This window comes from Carassius auratus, chromosome 39 (assembly GCF_003368295.1).
Source record: "Carassius auratus strain Wakin chromosome 39, ASM336829v1, whole genome shotgun sequence".
Taxonomy (NCBI): Eukaryota; Metazoa; Chordata; class Actinopteri; order Cypriniformes; family Cyprinidae; genus Carassius; species Carassius auratus.
The window spans coordinates 4,272,022-4,287,712 of NC_039281.1; the positions used below are offsets into that span (position 1 = coordinate 4,272,022).

A 15,691-nucleotide genomic window follows, 5' to 3' on the forward strand; every position below is an offset into this window, starting at 1 on the left:
AGTGGCATTAGTTATTAATGGTGACCCCAGTAAGATTTCATCCGGCAGGCCAGCCCAGGGCAGGGAACACTACTGACAAGGACACTGCTTGATCATCTTGTGTTTCAATGTGGGATCAACATTAAAGGCATAGTTCACCCAAAAAATAAAACTCACCTTCATGCAGTTCAACAGAATAAATAACCAACATCTAGGGGAGTAAATGATGACAGAATTTTCTTTTTTGGATACTATCCCATTAATGCAGAACACAGAAATGACACTGAAGCCCACAGAGATTTGTTTTGTGGCTTTAGTCCATTTCTGTAAAAGCTTTATGAAAGTATGTTCCAAAAACTTGTAGCAGTAGCACATCCTGGAAAGCGGACCAAAAATATTGATGACTCCATCTCTTGCTAAGGGTGTACTGTATACTCAGTATTTCAATAAAACGCACTCTAGAAATGAAACTGTCCCCTCTTTGTAATACCATATGTCACCGAATAAATTAAGCAAATCATAGTCTTCCTGGGCTGTGAAAAACTAATGGCTATTGACTTTCATTGTTATTTAAAGTGTATGTGTTTCATCATATAGTATTATTTAATTTTATTTCAGCTTTAATTCATTTAATAAAAACAATAGTTAATAGTTTTAGTTAACAATAACAATGTTGGCTATCTGAAAAATGATATGCCATGCTGTAACTTCCTATTTCAAAGGGAAATACACAAAGAAATAAAATTGTGTTTAGCAAACTACATGAGGTTTTAAATATATTCCTAACTAAAAAGCTCCACACATCTTTCATGTGAAGAAGGTGATGAAAACCATGCACAGAGACTTTTTCCTTTATTAAACCACCTGGCCCCTGGTATTAGTGAAAGAATGTGAATGAAAGTGGGGGAAAATTCCACCTATGTTGTTTTACGGTATGATTGGTGGAAGCATAGTGATGGATGATCGCTTTCAGAGAGGAAAAATTTGTCTAGACGTTCTGTGCAAATTGCCACCAAATGATGCAACAGCCTTAACTGTGGCCACCGTGCTATCAATAACGCAACACGGCCTGTCGAGGGTCTTCTGTTTGAATCATGAAATAAAGGAAAGGAGAGAAAGGGAAGAAAAGGCACACTCTCATTAATTACAGTAACAGGATGCTTCCTCCTCCTCCAGGCAGCGGAGAGAGGTGACAGAGATAGTGACATGTCACTATGTCTCCGCTGCCAACCCCAAATGTCAGCCCAGTGTCATTTATCTGCTCCGTCCTTGCTGCTTTTTGAGAGAAAGAAAGAGAGACAGAGAGAGAGCATTCTGGGTACTGTTGCACAGGCCACTTCATCTGATTAGAGTGGCCACAGGCTTCATCCAAGTATTCCAGTTCTGAATTACATTTTAATTAGGGGTGCACCGAGCTGATATTCAGTATCGGCATCGCTCCGATACTGGCATTTTCTGGTGGATCGGGTATCGGTCAGATGAGACCGATCCAAATACGATATTGTGTGTATACTATTCTGGGCCCTATTTTAATGATCTAAACGCAAAGTGTAAAGCGCATGGCGCAGGTACACTCAGGGCGTGTCCAAATCCAATTTTGATATTTTAACGACGGAAAAACGGTTGGCCCGGGCGCATGGTCTAAACCGGTTGTCCCTATTCTCTTAATGAGTAATGGGTGTTGTTTGGGCGTAACATGCAATAAACCAATCAGATTCTCATATTCCATTCCCTTTAAGAGCCAGTTGCGCTCATGCCATGACGGATTTACTATTTACACGGCAGAATTTGGCAAGCACAAAGACAGAACGTTTCTCAGAGGTGAAATGGAGCAAACAAACTTGTGCTGCACCTTGCGTCGCATTGCGCAGGGTGTATGATAGGGCGCATTGTCTTTGTTAAGCCCCACAAAAGGCATAAAATCATAATAAAGCACCATCAAGTTTCCTTGCACTATATTTCAAGTGTTTTAAAGCCGTTCCATAGTTTAATGTGAGGTACAGATTAATATTTAAGTCGTTAGATTCAAGTTCACTTAAACTCTTCTTTCTGCTGCGGCTGTCAGTCATCCTCCAATCAGCATTCAAACTGTGTGTCGCGGTCGGTTACGACAGTCAAGACGATGAAAATCTATCCAAGATTATTCACTGTTCCTATTATTAAACTTCATCTGTACATAAAGATCAGAGGTTTTGCATAAAATGACTATATCTTGCTGGAGTTTAGTGCTGTTTCTAAAGCATGTTACTTTCTACTAGGTGTCTGTTAGATCACAACACTGGAGTAGAGAGAACTATGAGAACTATGAATTGTGCATAGTTCATGCGCTACTTCATGCGCATAGTAACTGAAATGTAAAACTGTTAAAAGAAAAGGCTCAATAGACTATTGCACAGATGTAATACACTACTCATCAAAATCCTCTTTCCTATGTGCTTTAAACTTTTCCTTGCGGAACGCTGTGACTCCATGTTGCTTCAAGTGCATCATTCTGCACAGTTGATGCGCATAAGCGATTTGTGCCGCTCCGTATAGGAGCCTTTCATAATGTTTAATACTTTTGTGCAATGAAAGATTATTACTAGCCTTTCTTGTTGTCTTATCTATCATATGTTGCTGCTTCATTACTGTGCTATACATTTTATAGTATATTAATTAATATATAAATATATTAGACTTGTTTTTCATGAATTTATTTTAATACAATACAAGGGCAATGTTTAACATTTGATCAGATTTACCTACACTTATTCACTTTTATTTGTTCCCCACAAAAATGTATTATTTTTTTTACTAAATATTTAGATTTTATAAAATTATTGTGCATTCATGATTTTTCTAGAGTCACTTTTGTTACTGAATTATCTACTAACTTATGATTAACACAAAAAAAGGGATGATCAGGTCAACACACTGAGGTAAAGTAATTCTACACTGATTTAAAAAAAAAAAACTGTGTTGGTATCAGATCGGTATCGGTACTGGCCGATACTAATTTCTGGTATCGGATCGGGATTGGTTCTAAAAGGTGGTATAGAGCCAGCCCTAATTTTAAGTTCCGTCATCCAAGCCTTCATATGATTACTGATACATAATGGCATGGTTATTAGCAGCATTTAATATGACTGTTTGTGTAGCTATGACTAGTTGTTTGTCTTGATTGAAAGACATATTTAAGTAGTCTTAGTACATTAAGAGCAAAGAAATTCTGAATTTGAACCCACAATTTGATTCCTCATTAATCTGGAGCACCTGACAGCATGTACAGTATGACTATAATAAGATTGGTGAGAGCCAATTACCTTCTTCAGGATGGAGGTGAGTCTCTCCAGCTCACAGTCGATGATGATCTGGCCCTCCTTCATTTTGTCCAGCTCCTGGAACACTTTGAGGAATGATGCTTCTGTCATTGTCTCCACATTCACGGAGGTCACCAGCCAGTTATGCTCTGCCGCTGTGTCCAGAACCTTCTGCAGAACTGACAGTCCTAGAATACAAATGACCAAAATTAGGTTAGCAGATCTCCAAACAGTTGAGGTACTGTAATCAGTTATCAAAATTATTCATTTTTGACATTTATTAGAAATTGCGATTTTCATTTTGTATTAAACAAGCAAATTAAGCCTAGTTCACACCACACAACTTAAAATGTCAACAGATCGCTGTGCTGTTCAGACTCCATGACTTGCTGTCTGTCTTAAAGATGTTGTGTTGTTCACACTACACGAACCTACGTAAATGATCCACAACAGGGGGTCACACACTACCCAAGCTGACAACAACTTTGTCACCCAATGACTCTAGCTGCTCCCCAAACCACTTTTTCTCATGAAAACACATGAGAAGTGGAACTTGAATGATACAAAACAACCAGACTGTCCTCCAACAAAAAATGACCCAATAAGTCATTTGTGCAAGCACCTTATTACAACCTATATTTACATTTTAAAGTTAAATGCCCTCTAGTGGGCGTAAAAATAATGACATGTCGTGTTGCATCTGACATCATGAAATGACGTATGACTGTCATAACCACTCAAATGTGTGTTTATTTAAATGCAGTGTGTTGACTTTTTACTTGGTCCAACTCGATCTCACTGCAATTCGTACATATTTTGTTAGAACACATAAAGATTGCGGAGCACTGATCACTCACTGATTTCCCCCCGATCACAGCCCGACCTGTCGGCAAATCCATTGACAGGCAAATTGGGCTTAAATCGGATTTAAAATCCTGTAGTGTGAACTGGGCATAAAAAGTGATGTGACGTGGCCAAGTATGCTGACCCATATTCGGAATTAGTGCTCCGCATTTATCCCATCCAAAGTGCACACACACACCAGTGAACACACTCACACACACATACACCATGAACACACACCCAGAGCAGTGGGCAGCCACTTTTTGTTGCGGCGCCTGGGGGTTCGGTGCCATTCACTCCCCCACTTACAATCCGGCACTACACTCAAACCCACACCCTTTGGGTTATGAGTCAGACTCCTAACCATTAGTAATGTGTAAATTATGATGTGCTGGTAAGTTAATTAATCAGGAATTCATTCTAAAGCAGCTCAAGAGCTTTGAGATCTATAGCATCGACACTGTGTTATCTGTAGCCACCTCTGACCATCTGAATGCCATTTTATTGGCTGTGAATGCAGAAATAACAGCCAAGAAGATACAGGACAGTGGAGGGTGAGAGCCAAACTGTTCACAGACAGGAAATGGGGTTCGATTAGTGAAGACACTGATCTTGGCATTGGTTCCACAGACAATGGATGCATGTGTGCAACACCAAGGGACCAATCAGCTTCCTCCCTCAACACCAACAAAAATCCCTCTATGTAAAAAAAGCGCTTAGTAGCAATTAAATTAAATATTTCAACACCACAAATCACAAAAACACAATCTGTTTCCAAACTTGTGATGAATCACTGTCTGCTATGTACAGCACCTTCATAAGTGTTCCTAACGTTGCTAAGCTAATGGCATGATACTCTGATACTGTCACCATTTTAGTTTGTTAGTTCTGGTTTAGAATATTTTTTCTGTTTTTATTCTGTTTCTCGGTTCTGTTCAGGTTTGAAGTTCTTTGTTTGAATGTTTATTAGTTCAGTTCTCCTCCGTTCTCTCCCTGTTTGTTTCTCTGGTGACTGATTTGATCAGGTTCCTCAGTTCTGGGGCCTGTACCATGATGTTAGCTGAACAAATTCAGAGTTGCAGGATTAGTTTTGAGTTATCAAAAGCAAACCTATCCAATCCGGCTTTGTTGGTACCATGATGCTGATCATCAATTTTCTTTGTCAACTGAGGCTTTGATCCTGAGTTTGTGGAATGTGTGCACATGAATGTGTGACATCACTGGCGAACAGCCAATCACAAGCCTTGCAACACAAAGCCAGTTTGATTTACTTCTCGCAAGAGACCCAGCGAGATTCAAAACTAAAAGTTTAAGGTTTTGCTAAAGGTTAAGAGATTGAAGAATATGACAAATTTAAACATCAATAATGAAGCAAAATGAAGGAGGACAAAAAAATAAATGATCTTGCTATATCAGTGCAGTGATAAGTGAAACTTGTTAAGTTAGTTTCTACATTTGAAAATATAAAGTGATAGAAACTCGAACATGTAAGGTCAGAATTTTTTTATTTTATTTATATATACAGCTTATTTATATTTCATGATCTGTATACATTAATATTTATTTAAAATAACAAATTTATAATAAGCATTAAACAAAAATTGCTTGTGTGTAATAGATAAGTAATACTAATAATATGAATCATAATAATTATATAAATCATAAAATATCAGTAATTATCATTATAGCCAGAGTTTTTTTTTTTTTTTTTAGCATTAGTGACCTTTAATTTGGAGCAAGATAAACTGGACTGACTTTGTGTCAGACGTGTCACTTCTCTCACATCTGATTAGTCCAAATTCAGTTTGAGATCTCTAACCCAGAACACATGCTGCCACGGAGCAGGTTAGCCGTGGAGTGTAAGTTACTATGGCAGTGAATGCCGCTAAAAGCCAATCCACTTACGTGGTACCTAAAACCCAGGATTGGTGCAAACTAACCTGAAACTTACCTGGCTAGCCAGCTAATCTAGCTTCATGGTATAGGCCCCAGGTGTGTTTAGTTAGGTTCTCTCTTTGTTTGTCCTCTCTATTTATGCCCTGTTCTTTCAGTTCACTGTCAGTTCTACGTCTTGTTAAGTTGGTTTTGTTGTTCCTGTTCTGGAGTTTTATGTTAGTTTCTGAATAAAGACTGTTGGATACGGATCCCATTTCCTCTCTTTTGCAACCAGCAGTTACAGAAACAGGGATTTTAAAACTATTTAACGCCAAGGACCACTAAAAACTATGCTCCTCTGGAGAAGGTCCCCCTTCCAAAACTATACTATTTTCATGTGCATAAAAGCACATCATTCAAAGGTTTATGGTTGATGAAATGTTTTGAAAGAAAAAATCTGATGAATAGCAAGTTTAAAATAACAGCATTTATTTGAGTAATTTATTTTACTAAAAGGTAAAGATATTATGCATGATATTGTTATAAAGTAATACTACTAACTTTTTGAAGCAGACTTTACATCAAGAACACACTTATGATGCCCTAGAATGCTGCTTATGGAGGCAGCTTACTAGAGTTTGGAACAGAGTGACAGTTTCTGCACATAACACCAGCCTCATCTCTTACATAAGAAATGATAAGTTTAAGGATCATATGATCCCATGACATGATGACAGTTGAAAGTACAAGCGTACATGATTGCTCTTATTATGCTGCCATTGAGAGCAGTTTGCTTCTTGTGTTCTCATGGTCAGCTCCTCCAAACTCATCTAAACCTTTCCAACACTCAACTCCACACATTCACAGCCATCTTTGCATTATGTTTTGTGAGTACTTCACAGAACAAGGCCAAGTTTATTCAGTGTTTTTATTTTTATTTAAATAAAATCTGCTCCTGAAAGTCTATGGCATCTAGTAAATTGTGCCAGCCTCTACAAATTAACAAATACAGTAACTCCCCTGTAAGGATTTATATGGGAAATTGTTTATGAAATGTTTAATGGACTCAGGTTTGTTTTATGTTTTGAACAGCACCCAAAGTAAAAAAAGCGTGCACTCAAATTTTACAGTCTTTGTTTAATGCAACACCACACAGCTGCTGCATGAGCTGTAATTAAAAGGAGATCAACAATAAAGATGCACGCTTCATAATTTATGGAACCAATGGATCCCACAGCAGAGATAACAAGAATAAATAGGCCTATTTCATTTATGGGGTGGTATGGAGCACAAAATAAATCAGCATCTGCATAAGCAGCATCTGTGTCAGAACTGTGTCTTTCTGTGCACTACAGTGACTAGATAACACTTAGATAAAGCATTATTTCATGAAAATTCATTAATTTCTTATTCACCTTCGCATCATTCCAAATCTGTATGACTGTATTTTATCCACTGTATACTCTTTTTTTTTTTTTGAGAATTGAACAATTTAAATGTGTCAAATGTGGGACAAACAAAATAAAAATCTGATATCAGGTTCAGAAGGCTTTTTGTAGAATGCAATGCACACAGACATTCTTTTCAGGTTTGGTGGTGCTTAAAATGAGTAATTTCTAGGAATTCCCTTAGTTCATTGATGTTGTTGTGGAAACCATAAACAGAACAGCTTGACCCAGAGCTCATTTTTATTTATTTATTATTTATTTATTTATTTTTAGCATTATATAAAAAGGTTTTGTTGAATTAATTCAGTTGCTCTTTTTACCCAGTATTTACATGGGTTCCAATGGAGACTTGAATAGGACAACAGGTCAACGGAAGTTAGAATCTGACATAGAATAGATTGAGTTGTTTCAGAGGGAAAGGTGGATATGCTTGTGATAACTAAATGGTGCATTTGTCACCTTTTTGAAGCTGAAATGAGGACATTTAATATTTAAGTATAAAAGATTACGGTAAGTAAACAATCAAAGAAAGTTCTTGAAGCGGTCCAACTAGACAGCAAATCATATTTACAGTGTAGTTTGTAAAACAAGTCAAAAATAGTAGGATTCCAAAAGGAAAGAAAGCACAAATTGACAGCAGAAGCAAGGAATATTGATTTCCTCCTCTGCTTCTGTCCGCCTCTGTTTTGAGCACTTGCCCTTTGACCCCTCTGCATCTGAGCCAGTGTTGCTTCCTGCTTGACTCAGTGTGAGTAAAGCTGGACCACTTTAAGATTGCAGGATGATTTGACATTAAAGAGCTCTCACTCCCAGCAGGCTCAACAAATGGCTCTCGATGCACACAGAGAACATGGCCAGCGGGGGAAGACATCTCTCCTTAGCCTCATTCTCACTCATCTGGGCTGGTGTGACACTAATGGAGTACTACATCTACAAGGAAAACAGTACATGACGCCATGGCTGGGTTCACATACGGGCTACATGCTCTCTCACATGTATGTCCTTAAAAGGCTTAAAATAACCCTGTAGACATCTCAACACTGTATCTAGGCAACAATACGCTGGTGATACGAATTGGTTTGGTTCCTCTCAGACACAAAGTAAATGATCCTACAATCTTAACCCAGAGCCCTAAGCACTTTCACAAGATAAAACCATCACAGAGACAGTCGTGGCATGCGTAAAGGCAGCCATCAAACCTATTGTGTGCATAGTAGAGCGATGACAGAACTGACAGCGACAAGGCAAAAAAAGAGCTGGAAAGGAGATAGTTGGGGGTGAGATCATTGTAGGGAACTATATTTCTTAAAAAAGACCTGTATTATGCAGATCGAGTCATGCTCCCATCATGGTCGTCTGAGCTGAACGTCTGTGGCAGATGGTGACATGTTATGGGGACACTGCAGTTGATTGGCTATGGGGGGAAAGCACACCTGGTGCTGACAGGTGTGTCAGATTCTACCTGCTCAGGGAGCAGCACCGGATGCCTGTGACTCTTCTAGAGCAGATCTGGGAATTTCAGGTATTTATTTTGAAGTTAGAAGAGACAGGCATTCAAAATTCCTGTATTGCTGTGCAGTGGGATGGTACATGGCAACAGGGTCCAAAATTAACATTCGCCGGGTGTCAAATGCAACTAAAAAATTGGGTTAGTCATCACTTGGCTGGTAACTTTCTTAGAAACTGCAACATGAGAAATCTTTTAAATCAAATTAGTTAGATGGTCTAATTAGAATCAAATTAGAACAACAGTTTGACTCTCCTTGTTTGTGAAAGATGTGTGTTTTAAATAAAAGACAACTGTACCAAAGAAGCCATCAGTGTGTCTTCTTAACTTTTAACAAAATTGAAGCTTTTCCAATCAGGATTTATTCAGAATGTCAAATGTTTAGGAATAGGAATGTTCTCCCATTCTTGTCAAATACAGGCTAGTTGCTCTAGTCTTAGGTCTTCTTTGTTGTATCTTCCTCTTTATGACGTGCCCAATGTTTTCTATGGGTGAAAGATCTGGACTGCAGGCTGACCATTTCAGTACCCGGATCTTTCTTCTACACAGTCATGATGTTGTAATTGATGCAGTATATGGTCTGGCATTGTCATGTTGGAAAATGCAAGGTCTTCCCTGAAAGAGACAACGTCTGGATGGGAGCATATGTTGTTCTAGAACTTGGATATACCTTTCAGCATTGATGGTGCCTTTCCAGAGGTGTAAGCTGCCCATGCCACATGCACTCATGCAACCCCATACCATCAGAGATGCAGGCTTCTGAAATGAGCACTGATAACAACTTGGGTTGTTCTTGTCCTCTTTAGTCCAGATGACTTGGCATCCCAGTTTTCCAAAAATTAATTCAAATGTTGATTCGTCTGACAACAGAACAGTTTTCCACTTTGCCACAGTCCATTTTAAATGAGCCCAGAGAAAATGCCTTGGCTTCTGGATCATGTTTAGATATGGCTTCTTTTTTTACCTATAGAGTTTTAGCCAGCAACTAGAATGGCACGGTGGATTGTGTTCACCGACAACGTTTTCTGGAAGTATTCCTGAGCCCATGTTGTGATTTCCATTACAGTTGCATTCCTGTATGTGATGCAGTGTCGTCTAAGGGCCCGAAGATCACGTGCATCCAGTATGGTTTTCCAGCCTTGACCCATACGCACAGAGATTGTTCATTTTCTCTGAATCTTTGGATGGTTTTATGCACTGTAGATGATGAAACGGTAACTTAAAACTCTTTGCAATATTTCTCTGAGAAACTTTCTGATATTGCTCCACTATTTTTCACCGCAGCATTGGGGGAATTGATGATCCTCTGCCCATCTTGACTTCTGAGAGACACTGCCACTCTGAGAGGCTTTTTTTATATCCAATCATGTTGGCAATTGTCCTAATAAGTTGGAAATTGGTCCTCCAGCTGTTCCTTATGTGTACATTTATCTTTTCCGGCCTCTTATTGCTACCTGTCCCAACTTTTTTGGAATGTGTAGCTCTCACGAAATCTAAAATGAGCCAATATTTGGCATGACATTTCAAAATGTCTCACATTCAACATTTGATATGTTATCTATATTATATTGTGAATAAAATATAAGTTTATGAGATTTGTCAATTATTCCATTCCTTTTTTACTCACAATCTGTACTGTGTCCCAACTTTTTGGAATTGGGTTTGTTATTTCACAAAAAAATGAAGCCACTATAACTAAAAATATAATGAACAAAATTATTATGGCTGAGTCTGATTCTTCAATGTTCAATACTTAATAATTCTGATGTTCAGAATGATGAAAAATGGACGAAAAAATCATTTTCTTCATTTTTTTCATGTTTGTGTTAAAAAACATAAAAAACAAAACATGGCTTGTAAGAAATATGAGGTAATTTTGGACCCTTGTTGGAATGACAATGAAACTGTGTGGGGGTGTTTTAAAATTGGGATTTTCAGCAGGATACCTTTCACTCTGGCACAATGGTTAATTCTGGCAGATCCCCATTGAGAAAGATACACAAATGAGCTCTAAGTGCAGGAAGAGAATATAGGACTGGGAAAATCAATCAATGCATCGCGAATTGAGAAATGATTCAACATCGATTCTGAGAAAAGCAGATGGCGCTGCATGAAACAGCCTTACTCTGTTTGTTTCCAAATCCTTTGAACCTAAAATAATCATTCATAAAATTTGAAAAGGTTTAAGCAAATTACAAAGGTGTTCACAGTGGGCTGTGTTAACATTAATCTTGCGTCATAAAAGCATTCTGGTCCAAAGTGAAATTACATGTCTCAGCTGAACGCACAAGCACTCTTCAGCACTCTTCTTCATGAACATTTGATTGTCCGGATAAAAACTAGATTAGAGCACCATCTGCTGTTAAAATCTAAACTCAGAATCGATTCCAGAGAAAATCGCGATGCATTCGGAAGATCTCAGAATCGATCCATGGATTTATCGCCGCAGCCGAAGAGATGCATCCACTCAGATCAGAACATGATTGTTCATCCCAGCAACACACAAGCAGGCAGCTCTCTCATGAGTCATGTCTATATCTGTCATTACACACCAACATGTTCACAAACAAACCACAAACAAAAGCTGACTCAATGTGCACACCAGCAATATGGTGGTAAACACTAGTTCTCAGAAAACCAACCAGCCACTTTCAAAAGAGAATTCTAATGGACAAATTAATTGTACAGTGTAGTGCATGCTATTTCAGCAAAACATCTTATTCACTAAGCACACAAAAAACATTTTTACCAAGTAAATATGTTGCAATAGCACTACACTATGAGTATTTAAATTCTCAAGGGCTTCAGAGGCTTAATATACAATACCTCTTATAAAGTGCTTTTAGAAAGAGATTCAGAAAAAAACTTTCTGTTCATGTCAAGGGTTTTCAAACCCTTTGATGCCATGGCCCCAAAATATGATGACAACCCTTGCAATCACCTTACAATGTGTGAAAAAAGTTCAAATTAAAAAATATTAATTATGACATTATTATTATTATTATTACTATTACTATAATAATGATAATAACAATAATAATTATTATTATTTCAGAAATTGCAACATTGCATTTGAATAATTAATAATTATATTCAAATAAAAAATATGTATTATTATTAAATTCATTATTATAATTTTTAAATATATATATATATTTTTTTTTTAAACGTGAGGGCCTAGTTTGGAAAATCCGAGGTCATGGAAGCAGCTATACATCAAGTAAAAATAGAATAAAAACATGCAAATAAACATCGCTTTTAGAGGGTGCAATTAATTTTTTGTAAATTCCCCCCAAAATCCAAAGATTTAGAGCATAAAAAGCAGGTCTCACCAGACTCTGAGCTGTACATGTAGATGAACCTTGACCACCTGTAGTGCTCGATTACGCCCACCAGGGCGTCCTGCAGTTCAGGTCTCAGCTGGATAACAAACTGGTTGGAGTTTTCCATGGGGAAGCTGGGCGTCACAAAGCAGACGTGTAGTGCACTGCAGAATGACATCAACATGTTGACGGTCTTCCTGTCGTACACGCCGATGATGGCATACACTCCTTTGGAGAACTGCGAACAGACTGGAGATGACAACAGAACACGATTTACAATAACAGACATCAAGCATGTCCCATTGTTAACATCTCACTGGTTTTATTATTAACTTCTGAGAAGCAATTAGTAAAAAAAAATGTATATGCATCACTGGACTTGAAATGGCACGGATGGAGTTTCTGAAGGGGCAGATAATCAATGCGCACAAAGGTTCTCGCTGACATTTACCAAACAGCAGGGCGCTTTTCTATCTCTGCTGCCTTGAACGCTGAATATCTTTTCCTCTTCCTGTTGGTGGCAAAGAGGAGCCTCAGTCTGTTTTGAACCAGGTTTCCCTGTGTATTTTAGGGCTCTATCAAACTCTTTTGTTGCTATTTTGCCCTGGCTGAGGTTATTTTTCACTGCAGCTTCGGGCCTCACGTTTTAGTCCCGCAACTAAACAGATTGAAGTTGCAGTCTGTTCGCTGCCCAAGGCCCAAATCCCAGCAGGGGCCACCTGAGGGGCACAGGGGGAGCAGGAGTGATAGGCATGGCCATCACCCAAACTGCCTGCCCCACGATGCAACAGCCCACAAGCAGTGCAGGGTGCCAACTCCTCCAGCATGTGTGTTAGTGTGTGTGTGTGTGTGTGTGTCTGTGACCACTGGCCTACATCACATGCACTATACACACTTAACATCCAGCTTAAACATAAACACTTCATCTGTCAGATATATAGATACCGTCTCATTCAGAAGTCACATACCATGAAATAAACGAGCAAATTACATATTATAAAGAGAAGGTGATATTTAACACAGGCACACTAATTTAAACTGCTCTCTCTGCACCGCATATAAAAGTCACACACTTGGTGCTAAGCAATAATGATTGTGACATGTCTATAACAGATGCTGCAGTGAGAAGCTCTGAGGTAATATAAGGGGTGTTCTTATCACATGGCTCCGCTTCCTCTGTGACTTGCACATTAATTCTGTCTGGGCTGAGCTTTTGGACCCGGAGACACAGACACACACACACACACACACACACACACACACACACACACACACACACACACACACACACACACAGAGAGAGAGAGAGAGAGACACAGACAGACAGAGAGAGAGAGAGAGAGAGAGAGAGAGACAGTGAAAAAGGAAAGGAAGGTTGGGGGCTGCTTCCTTCTGTGTTAGCTATTACCAAAGACATATGGCACATTGAATCGAGATCCTCACCATATCATATACACTTGTCTTGAATGGTTTCACAAACTTCAAAAACACTTTTTGTCAATTCATACAATGTTAATATCCTGTGCTCATTCATCTACAACATATTTTGAATTGGCTTCCTGGCAACAAGCATCAGCAGAACATATTCATTACTTTTATTTGATATCACTTGGCATATGACTTCATTCTAAATGACTAAACAATAATTGCAGCAATATATTGGCTGACTGAACAGAGTTTTAGTGCCTTGCTCATGGGGTTTTAAACGTGCAATGCTATCTGAGATAGTCACACTGATGTACTTGAAAGTGACGCAAGTAAGAGTCACACTCCTTTCATCATTAAAAAGTAACAAAACATAAAAAGATAAACACATTTATTTATTTTTTTGATTCCAGTCTTATGCTCACCATGGCTGCAGTTATTTGATCTGATGAAAAACTGTAATATAATGAAAAGTGCCATCTGAGCTCTTTAACTCTAATTTATCATTTCATAAGTAGTACCATAAATGTCATGGTAAAAAGTTTTCAAGATAGAATAAAAACAAAAACATTTGGTTTTTAATCAGTAATACGTGTGCAAAAAAAATCAATTGAGTCTATTTGCCACACGGCCGCCAACACTTCCCACGTGTGTGATAATCTGGAAGCAGATTGGAAGTGTGTGGCTCTCTCTCACTCATCTGCTTCCCTGTTCTGAAAAGTTCCTGACAGGGAGCACATGGCAATGTCATCGGACCCTCTAATGACAGGAACACACTGGCCGCCTGCAGTGGTTTGTGTTTGCCTGAGTAGAGGCGTAAAACACGATGTGAACATCTCTGGCCAGCCTGTGTTCTCTCTGGCCCTGCTAAAGATCCTGGCAGCATCTGCCCGTCCTGGCACCATCTCACAAACAGATCTCCACAGGTCTGTTCGGCCCTAGCAGACCCTCGGTGGGGATGACTGATGACTGTATTGACTGTTCAGCTTGTCTGATGTCATGGGACTCGTTGAGCATCAACTAAGCTGCAATCAGACTAGAAGCTACACTATAAAAATATACAGTATTTACACAAAAAAAAAAAAAATAGCAGCTGTGGTTGCCAGAAATTAACAGAAAAAAAAAAACATGTCAATGATTCAGGTATTATGGGATGGGATATTGATGCCTGTATATTTTACAACTTATTTTACAGCGTATATTTTATTTAAGTGGTATAATGTCAATATACTGTACAAATCTACTTGAAAAACAAAATCAACTTTCTACTTTAAAATGTACTGAAAACTACCAAGGTAACACACGGGGGACAATAGAAATATCTTTGTCTGCATCCAAAAAACAGGGCCAATAATTATATATACAGTAGACAGCGATACATACAAACACACAATAGCATGTAGGTAACTCCCATGACACTCAAATAATGCAGTAAACAAAATTAGTAACAGAATATGTAGCACAAAACGCCCTTAGTACAGTAGCAAATATATATATTGTATACCAATGTATATTTATGGTAAATCATGTTAATTTATAGTTTTTACTAGGGATGTGCAACAGTGATCGAGTACTCGAGTACTCGACCGCCACAGCGATGATCGATCACATAAACGATGATCGAAATTATTATTTTTTTTTTATTGGTTATGGCAGCATGTTGGGCGGCGCCCTGATCTCTGATTGGTTAGCTTCCCACTTGATACCTTAAAAGACGTTAGAAGACAGATAATCATGGCCTCAAAGTCACGTAAGTGATGGCTGGTTTCCCTTTGAGAAGAACGATGAAAATACAGTTCAGGGTAAGCTGTGCAGCGCCAAGCTTCCACACAAATCTACAACAAATACAATGCGCTATCATCTAAAATTTGTACATAAAATATTTGGCGATAACAAAGCGGCAACTCAGACGAGCATTTAATCACTTGCCGTAAGACCTAAATGCAACGCAGGCAAGAACTGAGAAGACGACAAAGCTGTTCGCTGATATGG

At 38.5% G+C, this 15,691-nt stretch overlaps 1 protein-coding gene across 2 annotated transcripts in view; it reads right to left on the reverse strand.

Annotated features, from left to right (window-relative positions):
- Nucleotides 1–15,691, reverse strand: part of LOC113057734 (glutamate receptor 1-like) — a 63,613-nt gene that overhangs the window by 35,826 nt on the left and 12,096 nt on the right. For both annotated transcript variants that reach the window (XM_026225233.1, XM_026225234.1), the window contains exons 3-4: nt 12,284–12,523; nt 3,282–3,466 (exon numbers count right to left, since the gene is read on the reverse strand). In XM_026225233.1, the coding sequence (XP_026081018.1) occupies nt 3,282–3,466; nt 12,284–12,523 (425 nt within the window). The remainder of the gene's footprint in view (nt 1–3,281; nt 3,467–12,283; nt 12,524–15,691) is intronic.